General features: G+C 37.3%; 1 protein-coding gene across 1 annotated transcript in view; it reads right to left on the reverse strand.

Annotated features, from left to right (window-relative positions):
* Positions 1–8970: 8970 nt before the first annotated feature.
* The window catches only part of npffr2a (neuropeptide FF receptor 2a), a 29848-nt gene continuing 17449 nt past the window's right edge, over positions 8971–21369 (reverse strand). The window contains exon 3 of the mRNA XM_053481228.1: positions 8971–10100. Within this exon, the coding sequence (XP_053337203.1) occupies positions 9266–10100 (835 nt within the window). The 3' untranslated portion in view covers positions 8971–9265. The remainder of the gene's footprint in view (positions 10101–21369) is intronic.

Here is a 21369-nt window from a genome sequence, read left to right on the forward strand (position 1 = left end):
TTGGGAATGCCAATTAGCCTAATCTACATATCTTTGGACTGTTAGAGGAAACCGGAGTAACCGGACGAAACCCACCAAGATCCTGTAGGTGCAAGGTGTCAGTGCTAACCACTACACCACCGTACCACCTAAGTGATGTTTAATGTCTATTTATTTGATAGTTTACGTCATGTACATGTTCTTTTTAAATTTTTTATTGTTTTTATATGCAAAAATATTAGATTAGACCAATTAGATTGAATTCAACTTTACTGTGACTGCACAAGTACTGTAGGTACAAGGCAACAAGGAAATACAGTTAGCACCTAACCAAAAGTGCATTTTCACAGTGCAGAATAATTTGCATGTGTATATACAGTAACAGTAACACTATATAGTGAAGTAGATACATTAAATATGATTGTAGTGTTGCAAATTGCTAATATGAATGTGTGTACTAGGGGATTGATTAATATGGAATTTGAATTTTGGGATTTTTCTTTTTTCATTGATTTGAGTTACAGCAACGCCACAGCCTATAGAGATTACGACGCCAGGTTTATGGGAAAATAGCATCCATGTTTCATTTGCACTTAAATTCCTTTGTGGCAGTTGCCATCCTGAAGTGTTTGATCTGTATTACTGTAAGATTTTTACAAATGGTGAATTTAGAAGGATGCTTTTCACTATTCACTTGTGATTTTGATGTTTTTGTTCATGTTACTAAATTAGCTGAGCTGTGAATACCCTTAATAATTTACAGATGATTGGCATCCACCAGCAGTATTCACAAAGACAAAGAAAACTACAGAAGCTTTTGGACAATTGGCAGGATTTTAGTTTGGTTTGGCATATGAAACATTTACACTCCATTTAAAGATTTATAAATGAGCCCCAATGTAAGAGCAGTGCCTATGCCCTCGACAGCAACCTAGAAATATGAACATGCACCATAAATATGTTATCAAGTACACATCGTTACAATATGTTTCAGGAACATACCCACATACAGAACATGTGATACGATTCAGTGATTAAACTCCTCGTTTTTTTTTAAAGATATATTAGTCACATAATAATAATAATAAGTTGTGACAGCAGACATACTGTACAGTAGGTAATGCATGCCAAGCACCTTAGAGCTCAAGGAGTATTGCACCAGTATAATGACGGTAAGAGTCTACTACAGTCTCAAGTACCCAGACTCCCAGTGATTATGTCCTTAAACCTATATACAGTAAAAGCAAAAAGGGTCTTACGCTCATGACCGTGCACACTGCTGCAAGTAAGTACCCATATGTACAACATTGCAAATATATGATATATATAAATATAAATAAATAAATAAATAAATATTTAAAAAAAAATAAGTCCAAAGACATGCAGATCAGGCCAATTAATGGACAGGGTGCCAATCCATCGCAGGGCACACACCAACACACACTACAGGCAAATTTGGGGACACCAATTAGCCTAATCTGCAGGTCTTTGGACTGTGAGAGGAAACCCACCAAGCACGGGGAGAACATGCAAACTCCATGCACACAGAAACGGGAATCGAACCTGGCCGGGAATGGAACCCAGACCCTTGAGGTGCAAGGTGACAGTGGTCATAAGGTTAAATATTTCTTTCAGGATCCATAAAGTGTCTATTTATAATATTACAGAACCAGACAAAGCAAATACCTTAAATGCACACAGCATGAGCAGTACAGTACATTAGCTTGCGTTACACAGTGCATGCATCTCATGTCTTTTGTACACAAATTGCTCATGTATATTTATGTAAATTGCTTCCCATACAAGCTTCTTGTACAAAGCATACTGTATGTTCAAACATTCTGTACTTTTTTGCTTTTATAAATTCTGTAATGAAGTAAGCATTACATTTTTGCTCTTTTGTGCTGCTAAGACATGTCATCACTCATCTTGACAAAGCATGAACAAAGCAAAACTTTTCTATTTCAAATTCTATTTGATGCATACAAACTTTTGTACACAAAGTTCAAAAAACTATTGATAAATGATACCCTACTGTAGGTCTGTGTTTTATAGGTTTTTGTCGAGGTGTTTAAGTCAAACCGGTACTTGTGATGAACATTCACCAAGTGGAGCGCCTGATCCTTAAAATCGACAGATAACTTATAGCCAACTTGCATAAGAGATTTATCTGTACACACAATCGTTCACGAACAGCACTTGCACATTACAGAAACTCACCTGGGAGCACAGCATTTCAGACGTGAAGCAGGGAATCGGATCATGACTCTAAAACGTTCTACCTTGATGGTATCCAAGCACTAGTGAAACAGTGGGATGAGTGAATTGGTGTAGCAGGAGAAATATAGAGAAATAAAGGGAGTTCTTATTCTCATAACTGTGTTCTGTTATTCTGTGCAATCAAAAGTCCCAGTTTGACTTTAAGAAAATAATGATTTTCAGAAAACATTATGGTAGAAGCACCATGATTTGGACTTTATAATAATACAATCTAACAGTTAGGGTAATGGTCTATGAATTATCCCCACTGAGTCTGAGCAGTATGGTTATTATTTACGCTGGAGGCTCAGGTTTATTTCCAGCTTGAAATATGAGTTATCTTATTCAAGAGATAAGATTTCTTTTTCGCTTATTAAGATTGAGCCATAAAAAATTCAAAACTTTACGTTTGTTTTTGTGTTATCCATGTAGGCAGGATGTCAAAATTATTATGAATATGTAATGCATAAATCCAGGTAATGAAAGAGGGTTTGAAGACCTTTTTCTTGCGTTTATAATGCGTGATGTATGTTAATGCAATATTATGTAACTAAAACTTCTACAATGACCAATGAGATATACTGTACTAAATGGGCAAAGGTATTAATGTATCTCTTTACAGCATCATAAAATGACAATAAATAAGGCTTTCCAAAAAACCTTTGTGAAAAACGCTGTTTCCTGGTTCAGTATGCAATGTGCCACTAAGGTCCATAAAAATGGATTTGCTATGGAGGAACCCCACCTTCCCGATCTCCCTGGATCTCACCTCCATTCCTTGGGATTACACAGACCACAGAATGCAATTTGGGGCTTTATTGCCCAACATCAACGCACACAGTAAAACCATTTAGTTCTAAAATGTAACATTGTGGCTAAATGGGAACAAATCCCCACAGCCATGAACCAAAATCTTGTGGAAAGCCTTAGAGTGTTATCTATTAGAGCAACAAGGGGAGGACCAGCGCTATATTAGGCCATATAACCAGCAATGGTGTGGCTGAAGTCATATGCACAGTGATGAATTCAAACACAATTAACTTTATCAGTAAAATCACTTTGTGTGACTGCACACTGTCTTAGTGGTTAGCACTGCACCTCCAGGGTCTGGGTTCGATTCCCTCCATGGTTTTCTCCCATTGTCCAAAGACATGTAGATTAGGCTAATTGGTGTAAATGTGTGTGAACGTTGGCCTGAGGTCCTATGGTTGTGGAATGGGAAATTGGAAATTTGACTGATCGTTTGTAGATTTAAATGGTGTCTATTCTGCCAGATAAGAAAAGCCAGCTTAATAAAGTTGAGCAATGTGTTAAGAGACTGAATGCTAATTAACCTGCTTCTGCTTTACCCTGAGAAGACGAAAATACTGGTACTACCACCACATACAGCTAGACCTTTCCAATACCAATCTGTCATTTGAAACTCATGTAGATAATATTACCAGAATATCATTCTTTCATCTCAGAATTATTGCCAAGACAAGGAATATATTGTCACTAAACGATGCAGAAAAACAGTAACACCTTACTGCCTGGATGTTCAATTAAAGAAGCTCCAATTAGTCCAGAATGTGATACTGTATACCGAACAATGCAAAAATAATTATGCAATAATATGGTGTGTCAGGGTAAGAAGGGAAGCTCATGAAGTGATCATGCATTGGTGCCACTGTACAAGCTTCTGGAGGCTGGTGTTATGATCTGGTGTTGCTTCTCCTAGTCAGGTCTAGGTCCAGCAACAGTACCATATGTGTCAACTAAATTAAGTCAGCTAGACAACTAAATGTATTGAATATTTCTTTATTCAATTGAATTTTTTTCCAAACCATGCGGCCATATTCCAGGACCATAATGATGACCATGATTCATAAAGCACAAACTGTGAAAAAGTGGTTCTGTGAGCAAGAGGAGTCATTTTCAACCAATCGCAGAGTCTTGACCTTAATCCCATTGAATGTTTTTGGAATGTGCTGGGCAAGATTTTATGGAGTGGTTTGGCTCCCCATTATCAGTATAATATCTCAGCCAAAAAAATGTATGCAACTGTGGATGGAAATACATGTTGCAAATCAATGGCATGCAAATGCGTGCTGCAATCAAATACTTTATCCAATGAAAATGTAAAATGTACAACTTTCTTTGGCCAGGGAGTATACTTTTTTTAATTATTATTATTTGCACACATTCTTGTATTAAACATAAAGGAAAGTATTAGCATGTGCTTCCTGATGTATATATTTTAAGATATCGTTAATCAAAAATAAACTGGTGAAAGTCTGGGTACTGTTTATGGATTTCATTTTGGTTTTATTTACTTCATATAATTTTCCAAGTACTGTATTTCTGTACACCTGGTAACAAACACAATTTTAACATCTTGACTTTAAGTTGAAATTTTGAGAGCCCACGCTGTGAAGTCACGCAAATTGAATACAAACTTGTAAATACAGGTAACGACTTCTGGTGAATCCTTTTGATGAGGGTTCACAAAGATACTGTAGCATTTTTACTTTATTTGATTGTAGTAGCAACAAAATACATATATATATATAATATATTTTGCTCAATATTAAATAAATAAAAATGATAAATTCAGAGCCTCAAATCACTCTGCATCAAATTACTCTGCATTGGCAGGTCTGTGATAAAAACCCCATGAAGCCCTTTATTCACATTCTTTTCTCCATGTGTCACAAAAATGGACTTTATAATTCTCTTTGATTGGCATGTCATAGTGACTCACAGTAATTTAAAGAATCGTACTTGTCTATGTTAAGACCTACATTATACTGTAGCACTAGCCTGTAGGCTATACTGTATGATTGACAGCTCAAGAGGTTATATTATTTTCCAGAATCAGGTTGCTGGGGAAAGCACGGCTTGAACTTACTCATACTGAATTCACATTGTAGTCAAAATAATTTACAAATTAGCTCCATTAAGTGTTATTTATTGATTAATTTATTTATTTATTTACACTTCATGTTAAGCCGTTTAGGGATTTGAGGTAGTGGAACCCAGCGCATCTAGACAGTATAATATACAGTTCATTGGTAGTGCCTTGATACATAAAACTAAAATGCAGAATGTGTGACTGGAGTTCCGTAGCTGAGGTTATCAGAAAACTAAGACTTTCAGTAGCATCTACAGTAGACCACTGCCTAGTAGACACAAGCACTTGCTTTTAAGCTAAAACATTGGGAAAAACATTGAGGACTAAAGAACAAAAATAAAATTGCTGTTAAATTAAGTTTAAAATGAAATAAAAAAAACACAATGGAAATAATTTGTATTTATAAATATTTTTTCCATATACTGTATATTTACAATGATCAGCCATAATATCAACACCACATAACATTAACACAAAATGTGTAAAATTAATCAACCATCTCATCAAAAATAAACACGTGTTGGAAAAATCTGACACTCAGACACTGCCCCCCTCCAAAGTCCTTAGCACCCAACCAAAAATTGAGTGACATAATTATTTAAATAATAGTCATATTTAAGTATTTAATACTTCTTTAAGACATATTTTTCAGTTCATATTGTGGTCGTGTCATGTCTGTGCTTACCATTTTTCTCAAGTGTGAATCATTGAGTCATCGTAACCATTCTCAGAACAAAAAATGCATTTTTCAAAACAGTGTAAGTAGCACCACACAATGGATAAACTTCAAAACCTGTATCTTTTACAAAATTCTTAGTTCAAAATCTCTCAAAAGTCAATATCTGTCAGTGAACACGACAGTGCCATTAGCACGACAAGTCTTTGTGTCAGTAGTTACAAACAGGATGATTAAAATGCTTAGATGTGTTGTCAATAATCAGGTATTCTGCAAGTGTCCTAGGATCAAGACGATGACTGAAAATGCACAAGGCTGTATGGGGAATTACAGTGCAGTCTTTCTACAGCTCCTGTCTGTTGGGACACAGATTCTCATCCACATCTCCACATCTGCTGTGATTTGCTCATACAGTATGTTGTATCCATGGCAGCCAGCTATTTCAGAGAAGGCGGTGATCATTGGCTGATCTATAGCTTTAAACATTCCCCTGCGAAATTCAGGATTCAGCTGGGATCAATTCATCGATTTACAGAAAGGGTTTAATAGAAATGTAAAGAAGTTATTCTTGACGAATAATGGCACTGGTTTAACCATTTTGAATGTAATGCCTTATGTAATTTCCTAATGTGTCAATGTTTTGGGGTTGGACTACTCGACAGAGAGCATTTACATTTTAATCAACATGACATAAGCAAACGATAGTGTAATAAACAGCAGACAGTTGCACATAATACATAATATGCACAAATGTGCTAAACCATATTATTATTATTATTATTATTATTGTATTTGTTGTTTCGCTATTTTCCCCAGCATAATGATTAATTACAATGAACACCATCACTGATTTCCTCTCTCTCTCTCTCTATATATATATATTTTTTTTTTTTCTCAACACATCCTTAAATGCTTAAATGCTTGCACACATACACATAAAGGATACCTAGTACACCACACACTATACAACAAGCTTCACATGTTGCAAAGGCAATTCCATCTGTTTCACAGCTGCATCTCACTAACAGACCTGATTTACTAGCAGCACACAAAAATCAGCCCAAATCCTTAATTTCTAGCTGTCTAGACTGTGTCATTATCATTGATTGGGTGATTATCCAACCATTCCCTGTGGTGTGTAACCTTGGCATAACTGGGAACTCTTTTCCAAGTTTTCAGGCATTTGGGCTTTAAATTAGAACATTCAAATCAAAACAATTGTTGGACACAAAGCCAGGCTGATGTCTTCCATCATCCAAATCCAGCTAAAACATTCAGCATGTTAAAAATAATATATGCAAACCTCACTTGGCAAACGTTTTTCATCCATACAGCAAACTACTGGTTTATCCTACGGCTTTTATCCTACAAACTTTTTTTTTTACATGATCATAGCCATACACTCCACGTGCACAGTGAGGCTGCATAGAGCCTTCCAACTTTAAATTATTCACTAGTGGAGGTGTTGTTTCTTAATTTGTTGCGTTTTAAATTCCAAACTCTGTTCATCCTATAAAGTAAAGAGAAAGAAGCTCCATAAATTAAACATATCCTTCCATACTGTATTTCCTTGTGGGTAAACATCAAATGAAGGAATGTTGAATTCACATTATGGTTCATGAATAACTAGTTAAATTGCTAGTTCACAGCACAACACATATCTCAGGATGCTATACAGCAGCATAGAACTGATAGGTTAATGGTGCCTAAAAAGCTAAATTATATTTTATAAAAAAAAACTGAAATGAATTCCCAAAATACTAAATACCTGTGATACTCTTATATTATAATGTCATCAAACTTTAAAAAGTAATTATTACTATTATTATTATTATTATTATTATTATTCCATTAATTATGCCATTATGACACAACATCGCCACAAACACATTTATTATCAAGAGATTTGGATTTGTTTTTTCGTTTAACCAGTTATTCTGCTTTGTTAAGACATATCCTTAGGCGCCTGGCCGGAGCTAACCGGTTGAGACTGGCAGAGCTGGCAACCGACAGTATGTAGCCAAACCCTGAGGAAAATCAACTATGGAAGTAGTAGAGTGGAGTGATGGGTCGTTCATGAACGATTCATTCTTTTTTAACGAGTCTTCAATGACTCAGAGGAACAAGTAGTCTCAGAGAGTGATTCGTTCGTTTCCTACTGAGCGTGCATACACAAAGCAAAACATCCGGTGGTTACGTACAGGAAACAGAAATGAGTGGTTACCTTTAAGTCTTTTCGTCCAAATCGATTGTTCCTTTTTCACGTGACTCCCATAGACGCTATGCAGTGCAATAAATTTAAAAGAATGAATGACTCGGACCAGAAGATATGAGATGTGAGCTGCTCATTCTGTTTATTATAAAATCTCCTTAGCTGCATTGTAATATTTTAACTACTGGAACTATAGCCAAGATTTGTGTGTATGTAGACGTGTTGGGAGTCTACATGTCTGGGAGACAAAGTGGTTTTGTTTTAAGGTAATTACATCATCATGTATGATTACATCATTGATGTGTTTTGAATGTGGGTTTTAGCAGGAAGCTGCTCCCTCCTTAGTACTGTGAACCATAGCGACCTACTTTCACTGTCCAATAGTCTGTGTAATTAACGATTGTTAGAACACCTGCTCCAATATGCAGAGTGATACTGTACATATAGTTAAACATCCCAGTGCTGTTACCTTCTATTATCACCACTTAGAAGAAGTAGAATAAGTCTTGTTCAATCAGATTGCTGTGCTGAAAGTAACTGTAACAATAGATATAATAAAGTTATATTAAAATATAATAGAATAAACGTACATATTTCAGTTCAATTAAAGAGAAGAATTTAACAGAAATATAACATTTGTTTACTAATTTTTGCTTAAATTAAGTGAAAATTCTACCCTTAATTAAATAATTAGATCTAAGATGTTTTTTATTGCTTTTTTTATATGGAGGCTTACAAAGCAATATTAGATTACATGTGTCTTATGACATTGTGACATAAAGTACCATATGATTTTAAGCAGATCATTTATACTGTAAATTCCAATTGCAACCAAGTATTATGGGAGACCTTTATATTTACCTGCCAGTTTGGCCTTTAAGAGGATGCTTTAAACATACATACTGTACATCCAAGTGTTTGTGTGTGTGTGTGTGTAAGATATACCACACACATACTGTATAAAATGTAGTTCCTGGCACAAAATGTCAAGCCAATAAGTTAGCACTGATTACAGTACTCATGCAGATTGCTTAAAGAATCATAAAAAATATGTAAAACTGTTACTTCCTGGCTTTTGGATTTGGAGGAGCTCACTACAATACACAATTTAGTACTCACAAACATTTTTTACCCTTTATAGAACAATATACTGTACATACAAAATCACGGGACATTTTACATCATACAGTACAGCACTGCGTTTACAATAAAATCTGAACGCAACCACCTCCCCAGTGGGCCGCTTTTAGACAGAAGCTCCCGCCAAACTGCTTTCAGATACTTTTTCCAGGTCCTCCATGACTAGGTCCTGCTCGTTCACATGGTTGACCCTGGGGTTGTCCACACTGTTCAATGAGATAGGCTCAGTAGAGGGATGAGGGTTTGCCGGCAACACAGAGTTACTCTGCATTCTATGTGAGTAGGTCCTTCGTCTATGACCACCCACTGAGCACAGGTTGAATTTAAAAATTGCTTGAAATCCACGGCGGAAATTCTCGTTGAAGAAACCATAAATGATCGGGTTGACACTGCTGTTGAAGAAGGCTAGCCAGTGGGCAAAAGGATAGATGTAGATATTAATCAGCCTGTACTGGTTTGCAGTAAGTCTGGCATAATCAGTAAGCATCATCAGTGTCCACAAAGGCAACCAGGACAAAATGAAAAGGAAGGCCACAATGAGAAGCATTTTGATGACTCTCTGTTTCTTCTTGGATACAGTGTGGCGGTTGTCATGGCCCGGCTTTCCACCAGTCGGCACAGCAGTTTTGAACAGGGTGATCCCAATCCTTGCGTACATGATCACTATTAGGGATAAAGGCGCCAGATATATGTTGGCAAATAAAACAGTGGTATAGATCTTTCTCATCTCTTGATTTGGCCAGTTTTCCCGACACCAGTAAAACGGACTGGTCCTGTTGCCATTCCCAAGAAAGACCCGGATGGTTTGCTCTTTGGTCACTTGAAGCATGACTCCAGAGGGGCACATGATTGATATGGCCAAGACCCAGATGATTACAATGATGAGTGTGGCAGTCGATAATGTCAGTTTTTGCTTGAAAGGATAAACAATGCATCTGAATCTAAAGAAGGGAGGAAAGAAAGGAAGATTTTAATATATAGCTAATCGATATATTTGTAATATTCTTTATCACATCATAGAACTGTATATTAATTCTGTAAGCTCAATCAAGTTAAGGTGTGCACATCCCATACTAATAAATCCACAGAATCAGCTAAATTATGGTTGTTGTTTTTTACACATTGTACTGGTGTTTAGTGTTATTACTAGAACTGGCCAACACATTATTAAAATCTGGAACGATAAGTGCTGATCCGGATCAGGACAAACCTGCCACACACACACACACACACACACACACACCTTATGTTCCCCACCACAAAGATAATAATAACATAATCCTTCTTAAAGTCTTTGGGATTTACTTGAGATGACTTTAAGGGGCCGTGGTGGTGCAGAGGGCTAAGGCAATGAGTCACTGATGGCAAGGTCGGTAGTTCAAGCCCCAGCTCCACCAAATTGCCATTGTTTGGCCCTTGAGCAAGGCTCTTATCTGCTCTAGGGGCTCTGGATTATGGCTGACTCCAGCTATGGGGATCAGAGCGAGGAAAGAATTTCACTGTGCAGTAATATATATGTGACAAATGAAGGCTTAACGGTGGTTTACCTCTTATAAGATCTGGCAAAAAATGTATGTATTTGTGTACCCATGTGTAACTAATGTGACGTTACAATCCTTTGTTCAAAACAATGTTTTGGCGAATGTGTGACATACTGTATAATCAAAGCTAAAAGAAAAATATTATTGAAAATATTAGTGTGTGTAATTTTTTTTTATTATCTTGGCAAAGCAATGTATAAATATTTCATGCAAAAGCACAACTAGTATTATTTGCATGTTAAAGGTGTATATTGGGATTAAGAAAGACAAATGGAATGCTTTTAATTCAGGGAAGAGCCTGAGGTCACTATGAACCTGTGACTCTATAAACAGATGCACTACTACTGACACAAGGAAAGTTTAATTGCAATAGAAAAGTTATAATTATTGCACTAATGACCTTTCTCACGTCTTTTCCCGTCCCCTACCGGTTAAAAACAATTGTTCATTACCTTCTTTTTTGACCCACATTTTTGATTGTGACCCCAACACTGTTTTGCAACCTCACCATTGAAACAATACTTATAATACTTATAATAATAAAAATAATTTAGATTCAAACTGAATTACATCCATAAAACAATCACACCTCTAATGTTTTTTTCTTCCTTTCTTTAAACAAGTCAGCTAATGTCCCAAGCGGGACTTGAACGCCTGTGTTAATAGTGAGAGCACTGAATGCCAGCCACTGGTTCGCCAGGGACCATGCACTATTTGCACATATGCTGCTTTGTCAAACAACAAGTGCCATAAATATCTCCTTTATGTAAAAGAATAACCATATTAGACACCTGAAATTTACCGAAGCATTTAATTAGGGAGCAACCAAAAGAGGAAAAACTGCCTAATGGCTGAGATCCGTTCTATGAAACTGTTAGGATGTACAGTAATTAGGAGTAATGGAGATAATTAGCAAAGTTAAACGAGTTCCGGTAGTGTGTATCACGCGTATGAGTGTGACAGGCCTAAATCATGAGCAATATCGTGTTGCTTCATGTTGTTTAAAGGAAGAACCTTCTGGTTCGCTCCCATATCAATACTTCTCCATTTCTCATTGCTGCTGCAAGCACTAGCACTGATGTTGCTGCTTTTAGCAGCCATGTTGCACTCAAAGGTTATAATCGTAAAAAAAAAAAAAAAAAAAAAGGAGAGATAATGCTGTAAGTAAAGGTTATATTATGTTGCTGGGGTTGTGTTGTATCCAAGTAATTCTAAATGTCATAAAATCATCCAAGTGTTATATTTCGGGTGGATGATATTGTGACCTAATAACAACTATACGTCAACGTCATCCAACGTTAGGGTTCCTGCTGCTATTTTATTATGATTGCAAATTGACGTCAAAGCCATCCTGGCTAGCAGCTATGGGAGCAAGAACTGGTCATCTTGCCTGGGTGGAAGCAGGGATGGTAGCCTATCTACATTTAAGCATTTAGCAGACGCTTAAATCTGAGGGTTAAGGGCCTTGCTCAGGGGCCCAACACGGACAACTTGGTGGTTGTGGGATTTGAACCTGGGATCTTTTGAAACGTAGTCCAATGCCTTAGCCACTGAGCTACCTGGTATGAACAACGACAGCAACTAACAGTTCTTTGTTGATGAAAGAAGTCAGAAGAAAATGAATAGACTGAAGTGAGGGTACATGCAGGTTGTTTTTTGCAACTAAAGTGAGCAGAAAAGCATCTCATTCTACACAAAATTTAAAAAAAACTTGAGATTCCAGTATCTGAGACTAAAACATTGCTAGTCTAAAGAACTCAGAAGAAGACAATTCTCGTAGCAGTGTTTCAGGATGGAGAAGCAGGTAAAATTTATTTGCAGAATGGCAGTATTCAACTTACAGTAGGCATAGTGTTGTGGCATCATAGCTTTAGGGTTTATTATTTATATTGTTTAGATTGTTTTCACGTTCATGAATTAAGATGTATTATAATATATTATTATATATATTTATTTATTTATTTTTTAATTCCATGGATTTACTTCAGTTCAGGACAAAGCCTGCCACTACTGTATCATGCCACATGTTACTTAGTCAAGTTAATTTAATCCTTTAGTTATTTCCTTTTATCAGCAAAAAAAACCTCAGAGATATTTTAATACAATAATAATTAATACAATGTGAACTGATCATACTCGCTTTAAATCATTCAAACAAGATGAATGGATACTTGTTTAAGTTTAACTTACTATACAGTGAAACCTTGAATTGCGAGTAACGCGGTTTACGAGTGTTCCGCAAGATGAGCAAAGATTTTTAATAAATTTTGACTTGGAAAACGAACAAGTCTTGGTTTACGAGTACCAAGTATCATGTATCACGCATGCGTTTCTTGTATACTGTTTTTTATAACACACGTGTGTGCGCGCGTGTAAAGCAAAATAAAGTCTCTCATTTTCTTTCTCTCTCTCTCTGTTTCAGTCGTTATGTGTGTGCGCGTATCATTGGACACCGTGCCCCTTCATGCACACACCCATCCACCTCTCGCCTTTACACACGCACACACACCCCTCCTTCTCTTGCTTTCTCGCACACACACACGCACACACACACCCCTCCTTCTCTTGCCTTCTCCCACACACACACACACACACACACCTCTCTCTTTTTATGTATTTGCCTAAATTGAAACTTGTGTCAATAATTATATTGAAACGAGTAGAAGAGATGGTATAAGCAGTTTTGTGCCAGATTACATAACAGCATTTGACTTTTTTTTCGATGAATGTGCAAGATACAGGAACGACCGCAATGCATGACTCACTCTAAAAAAAAATGGTACTTACACTATGAAAAATAAACATTGCACCATAATTCTAATCAAAATGCTGAGCCGAAGGGAATGGCAGAGCAGTTATGTGCCAGACGCTGATCATCTAATTTTCAACTTTAACCTTTTAAATAATTCTAAAAACTCTTTACTCGTCAATGAGGAGTACTAATGCTAGTGTAAACTATAAGTAATATTTTCTATTTAAATGTAACTAACCACATGTTTACAGTGTGCCTCAAAATAGCCCAAAAACGCTGTTTGGTTAATGTACAAATCATATCTATACAAATGCAATTAAAAAAGTTATCATACAGCTCTTTTGCTGAAAGGCATGCTAGTGCTATATGACAGCAGTAACCAGTATTGCAGTATACAGTATACAGCATTGCTTCATGGGCATGGGTAGCTCAGTGGTAAAGGTATTCAACTACAGTACTCATTAGAAGGTCCTAGGTTCAAACCCCAGCACCACCAAGCTGCCACTGTTGTGCCCTTGAGCAAGGCCCTTAACCCTAAACTGCTCATAAGTGTAAGTTGCTCTGAATAAGATTGTCTGCCAAATGCCATAAATGTACTGTTGTTCCAGAGGATGCCACTTTATTCCTAAGCCAACAAGCTTTTTCTTTGACAAACCTGCTTCAGGATGGTAGGAGTTTTCTGGGCTTCATTATTAGCGAGTAATTATGAGTAAATATCTCTCGAGTAAAAGCATTTTGGATAATTGAGGTTGTCGGCACTGAGCAGTTACTGGTTTGTCCAGGGAAATTAGTCATTCCTAAAAAACATAAAAAAACAAACAAACAAAAAGATTTTAAATCCCCAGGAAATAGGTTGAAAGCTTGAAATTTGTTTACACGATTGCATTGATCGCATTACCTTGATGCATTACCTTTTGTAACAGGGAATCAGAATGATTTACAGAAAAGCAGGTAGGATCATACCACCGCTGAATCGAAACAAAGTTGTCTGTAGTTTGGAAAACTCGCTAAATATAGTGTACAGCAAAAGTTTAACAGAAGCCTTTTTTTATCAACGGAGGAAGAATTTTCGTCACTGCTTCAGCCACGCCCATCCATACATAAACAGACTGTTCCCTGTTCCAGTTACTGCAATTACTCCGATCTCTGGCGTTTCCCACAAAATCACTCGAATCACTTTTCCTTTGTGTTCAGCTAAGCAATGCATCTGACTGAGCGCAGCTACACCAGTGGGAGTTTTGTATGGTGCTCAAAAGGGTTTGTGTTCCCAAGCGTGGGAGGAACACCAGCTATCTAAGAAACAGCAATATACTGTAGAGTCAAATTAGCTCCACAGCTAGGGCTGATTTCTACACTCCCATCGGCTTATCAACTTATGTCAATTAAAAATACTAACTAAAAAGGTCTGATTCGTTGTATCTGGATACATTAACCAGAGAACTACCTACAACCTTACATTTTGCATATAATCCTTATAGTAATGTGGAATCAACAAAATTATTAATACAGACTTAAAAAAAATTCTATCCAAATAACTAGATCATCATCAACATCATCGGCTATAATGCTTTATCTTGTCTACTGGGTCACGGAGCGCCTGAGCCTATCTCAGGAGACTTGGGGCATGAGGCGGAGTACACCCTGGACTAGGGATGGGCCAATCTATTCTAGGGCACACATGCTTGTTTACACATAACAGGCAATGTAGGAACGCCAATTAGCTTAATCTGTCTGTGTTTGGACTGTGGGAGGAAACCGGAGTACTGTGAGGAAACCCACCAAGCACAGGAAGAACATGAAAACTCCATGCACACAGACCACGAACTGGGAATCGAACCCGGACCTTGGCAAGGCCAGTGACTGTGCTAACCACTACGGCACTGTGCTGCACAACATCATCCCAATTAGTTTTTTTTGTCACTATTGTCCTGTCAATCATAAACTCATTTTTCACTTGGATCACAAAAAAAACCCTCTTCGATTAGTTGTTCTGTATAAAACTGTGTGTTTTGATTAACAAAAGTTTTATCCTATTATCATCCTAGACCAGGTTTACTTCTTTTAACCCTGATATATTTAATACAGTCTGCATTTATGTCCTGCCTTAATACTTATCTTTTAAAGAGGAAGCCTTAGAGGTGAAATATAGTCGTTCAATGAGTAGTTTGTGCGATTTCAGATTTAGTAGATGCTACTGGAGTGGGTTGGGTTTTTTTTTTTTTTTTTGGACTAAAATGGATGATTCTGGAAATTGGAAAAAAGGAAAGATTACAAAAAAAAGATTACATCTATTATTTATACAGTATTCGTGCAGCGTGGTCAACTGCTTACTTGTTTTCCTTTTTTCTTCTTGGCCGTTTATCTGAAAGTAGGTCTTGGTGTTGTTCCTTATTTAGAAAAGTGAGAGATTTAGCCTTTTAAAAAGAAACATTCCACCCCCTCTTTAAGAACTGCATACAGTCATCACAACAGGGTGGTGTATATGCTATTATCACATAGCACCTTCTCTAGATGACATTAAGTATTAAGCATGACTTCAGGAGATGCATTGGCCTTGGATATTATACAGTACATAATATTGAATGCACAAAGTTATCGGATCTTTTTCATAATGTTGAGATTATAATTTAAAATCAGGTCAAAATGAGCATAAAAACTATTTTATGGCAGGGAGAAACTGATGTTAAGCTTCTTAGTGTGAAATGCAAATCATTGCATTGCATGGGTTGGATTGAATAGATGGATCGATAGATAGATGGACCATTGTTGGGAATAGCCAGGAAGCATATGTTTGCAGGTCAGAGCTGAGAATTGCAGTGCAGCTGAAGAGGAATAATCATCTACCCTTTTGCATTATAAAAGGCTGTCACCTCAACAGTGGCCTGATTGTGTCTCTCATGCTGCATGTTTCTCATTTTGTAGATAGTGATGTTGAGCAGGGCCAGACTGCCAAAAAAAAGTGGCCCTGGAACTTGCTGATAAACGACTCATGCTTGGCGTTTAAAGAATCATACATTATAAAAGAGAAAAAATACATGAAAAAACGATCAAACAGAAATCACTCACTACTGTAACTATCATCTATACCGTGTTATAATGTATTTAGAGCCTAATAAACTGAAGCACCTGGAGGAAACCCACCAAGCACATGGAGAACATGCAGACTCTAAGCACACAGACCCCGAGGTGAGACTCGAACCCGGAACCTGGAGGTGCAAGGTGCTTCTATTATCAGCATCGTTTCAAATATTTCAAAACCCTATAGGGCTAAAAACCCTAACCCTAACTCCTTCTTACAAAGTGCACTTTTTGTACAGTACACTGATCTGCCATAACATTATGGAACCAGCAATAACCTTTTCCTCAATTTAAGCGACAGGGAGTCTGGCCCGTGTAGTCCGATCCAACAGAAGCGCTAGTGTAGATTAAATTCCGGAAAAGGTTGTGATAGAAAGGTGTCAGAATACACAGTGCATCACTGTTATGGTTGCAAAAAGGGGACCTACTCCATATTAGGCGGGTGGTCATAATGTTATGGCTGATACGGCGTGGACTGTTGAATAAGTTTTTACCGATTTCTTCTACAAAAAGAGTAATAAAATGACTGTTTATTTTGCTGGTTTACTGTCGAAGTTAATTCCTATTAATTATTTATTTATTAATTTTTTTAAGAAACACAGCTTTTCTAAACATTTGTGCCCTAACAGCTGGAATCTGGTCTTTAAAACCACAAGGTTAATGAAAACATTTTGTTCTTTAGTAAGTTTATTTCACTGGTGTGCAGCACATAGCAGGTAAGCGCGATACAGCACCTGCTCTCTGCTCACACCTCTTTGATGCTTCTCCCTCTCTACCACTCTCCTCATCCTCACCTGCAGCCTGCTTAAATAAAATCAATTATTTTTTTACACTTTGTGGTGTCTCGTCAGACAGCAGAGACTTTCTTTTTTGTCTCACTTTTTTCTGCACCACATGGACCAACAGCAGATTTTCTCCTATACGTGTTTTAATACTTTTAAGGAATGCCAGGTACTTTTAGTCGTCATGGTAACTGCTTCCTTCTATTATATGCATTGCACCATCCAAAATGACCTACATGTATGTGAGCATATACTGTATGATGCCAAAGTTGGCAACAAAAGCATGCAAAATGGCTGGAGAGAGACAGATGATTATCTGCTCTCCTGCACATGGTGACGTGATATAAAAGGCAGCTGCTGCACCAGACAAGTGAGTAGTGTCCTAATTTGTGGCACTCTCCTCATTTTGCGGTTATTGATGCCACGGAAATACTCTTTCGTCCCATCTGGCAGCCCAGACATCACCATCACCACTGGACCAAAGAAAGAAGCGATGTGATTGACGCTTTATGGATGGGCTGCATTCAGTGGTTGGGTTTTGCCTGAAGCTTAAAGCATCTAAAAAAAGGAAACAAAGTGCTTTTCAAATGTAAGATTTGTTGGAACCTTATCGTGAGACACATAAGGACAACCTTGTGCGCTTGAGAAAAATCTTTTGACGGAATAAAAGCAAATCCAAAACAAATTTTGTTTATCGCATTTTGTAAGCAAAATCATATTAACATCTCACCTTGGAAAGATATAAACTTTAACAGACGATGTAAATGCAAATGATTCAGATGGGAGGTCGATATGCAGAATGCAATTATGAGATCAGCACATGATATCATGATCCACAGTCTAGCGGAAGCAAACGAGGATGCAATGCTAAACACACAGACAAAGAGAGAGAGAGAGGTTTTTTCAAATGGTACCACCATAAAAATGTATAGATGCTGTTCAAGATGTGAAAAGAAAAAAAATATTTAAAGGCATATAAAAAACCCACAGCCTGGTAAATCTGACACCTATAAAATAATCCAGATAAAGTTATTCCTATATCCCTAATCCCACCTATAAATGAATCCAGACATAGCGATATGTTGCGAAATGTACAACAATTCAAGATGTGATGAGACAGACAGTCTTCTCCAGGCACTGTCCAGCGAGTTTGTTGACATATGTGTTGCACAGAATGCTAAACTAGATATCTGCTTTTGAAGTTTTTTTCTGGTAGTGGAATTTATGATGCTGTTGTTGTTTTTTGGCTGCTCATGTCGAGGGGCCGCCACAGCGACCCATCCAGTCTGCACACAACTTGGGCATTGGATGAGAAATAAACCCGGACCTTCCACATGAAACCTACCTGGTAGTGGTATTTATTTTAAATACTATAATATACAAAAAATGCTATACGATAAAAAAATGATACCAAAAAAAAAGGCAAAAGTTTGGACACAAGCTACATTCTAGAACAATACTGGATTTAGGTATATGGAATTAAATAACAGCAAACAACAATAAAGTCAGTTATTTTTAGACATCTGCAACAGAGCACCATGATGGAACTGGCTCTCGTGAAGACTTTCACAGGAAAGCAAGACCAAAACTTCTTCATTTGAGATACCAGCCTTAGAAATCACCAATTAGCACCTCAAATTAGAGCCGTTATGAAGGCTTTACAGAACATCTCAATATCACCTGCTCATAAAAGATTAATGCATATTTTGGATGCCTTCAGCATTGTTTTACAATGTGATAAGAAATAAAAAACAGGAAGGACCATGGCGAATTAGGTGAGTCTAAACCTTTGACTGGTAGTGTAGGTTTGCCTTTTATATTATTTTATTGTTTTAGAATATTAATGTATGTTGTTGGTGGTCTTCCGGCAAGGAGTCGACACAGCAGACCATCCGGTCTGCACATACAAGCTTAGCACAGGTTTTTACGCTGAAAGCCCTTCCTGACACAAGCCTCCTATTTTATCTGGGCTTGGGATCAGCATTGCATCCAGTGGCTGGGGGTTGGGAACTGCCTAGGAATCGAACCCAGGCCTTACGCATGGCAAGCGAAACACCTACCACTGAGCCACCAGTGCCCCATGATACCCCATGAGCCACCAGTGCCCCATGTACACGCACACTTTATGTTGTCTCTTTTGTATAAAACGTCGATTTTTCTGTTACCTTTAAATGTCTTGTCATTCTATCTTGTCTCAGCTAGTCAGCTAATTAGGTTCTAAGTTAGTTTTTCTTAGTTTATGTTGTATGTATTGTAGCACCGTGGTCCTGGAGGAACATTGTTTCGTTTCACTGTGTACTGAACTGTATGTGGTTGAAATAACAATAAAAGCCTACAGTAATTGACTTGACTTGACTCGACGTCACATGGGTAGGTTTGATAAAATGGGTAGATTTACAGCTGATTTGGTTTCTATTCTGTGATTTGTTGCGTTTTTCTGTAAAAAACTCACAGCAATAACGGCATATTGTCCAAGAAATATTAAGCAGCATTTTAGCTCTTAATATAACTTAGGAATATTGTGGGAACACTTAGTTCTTGCAAAAAAACTGTTATTTCTTTAAATCCCATCCCTTCTATTCACAAAGGAATTCTGACAAATTGCACCCACTCGTGCAGTTATTTTTGTCCGTGCAATCCACGCAATTTGGCGTAGTGAATTCTGTCTTAATCAGTGCGCCCAGAGTTGAACATCACTTCACTCTCAATCAGCTAGTTTTGAGAAGTGCATGGAAGCTGAAAGTAGCTTATCTAAACTCATTATCGGATGCTTTCCAGACTCATTATCGATTTGGAAAAATCTCATCAACCCTATTTTAAACCCACTGTAGCCATCACAAGAAGGACTCTGTTGATGGACATGAACTTCCATGCTGCATCATCTGGACAACTGCAGGTTCATTTTAAGAACTGGTACATGGTACATCCTTAATTTATTCAGTGCTATTCCAAAAGGGAAACCTTTATCTGAGTCTGCGTGGAGAACTAAACAAATATGTATTGGATGCATTAATCCGTACACCATTCTGACCCCGACCTTGCTTAGGTAGGACTCTGCTACTGTAGTGATGCTTTTAATTAGCTAATTATATATATTCTGTCTAATGTATTCTTAGATTTAAACCCCAAGAGTTAAATTTTGTATTATCATTTTACAAAACCTATACTTAGACTTTAAAAGGGCTGCCTTAAACCATGTAAAGCCCACTTTGGAAGATGTGTTTTTAATAGGTGTATTAGTAAGGGGAATGTAAAGAATGACATTTTTGTAAGGAAATTGTCCATTTACAAACACAATTTACTTATGATCAAAGAAGAACTTTACTCAGCAAACAAAGTAATATTTACTGTTTAATATTTAATATACCCGCCCACATTTTTCTAACACATATCTATTTTTAATCTTTTCTAAGCTTAATTATTGTTTCATATCAAATTGCATTGAAAACATTGTATTGTTTGGAAAGCAAGATCAAGGCAGATGAAGCACGGTGAAATTGGACGGCAAAAGCTTGTGAAGTTCTCTTTGCAGATAGGCTCAAGTTCGGGCTTTTTCTGAAGCAACTCAACATTTTATTATTAGTGGTGCTTGCAAAGCATCACTACTATTCTCTTGCGAACTTATTATTAGTGGTGCTTGCAAAGCATCACTACTATTCTCTTGCGAACTTATTATTTTTATTAGTGGTGCTTGCAAAGCATCACTATTGTTATCTTGCAAACTTATTAGTGGTGCTTGCAAAGCATCACTATTGTTATCTTGCAGGCTTATTATTTTTATTATTTTTATTATTCTTCCGTACAAAAGTTTGGCACGTAACTAGTCCCGCACCGTTTGTCGTAGACCCCTGAGTGAGGTGTCAAATCGTGCGGCCTATACGGGAATGGGGTGCTATGACTTTTATAAGGGGTGGGCGGTTAATTGCCCCCGCAGGGGGCAATTAACCGCCCTAAAAATCCCATTGACTTAACATTGAGACCAACTTTGACGAATTATAGCGCAGAGAGTGAATTTTGTAGAGACGTCAGATTTACCACATTTGAAGAGGTTTGCAGC

This window comes from Clarias gariepinus, chromosome 21 (assembly GCF_024256425.1).
Source record: "Clarias gariepinus isolate MV-2021 ecotype Netherlands chromosome 21, CGAR_prim_01v2, whole genome shotgun sequence".
Classification (NCBI taxonomy): Eukaryota; Metazoa; Chordata; class Actinopteri; order Siluriformes; family Clariidae; genus Clarias; species Clarias gariepinus.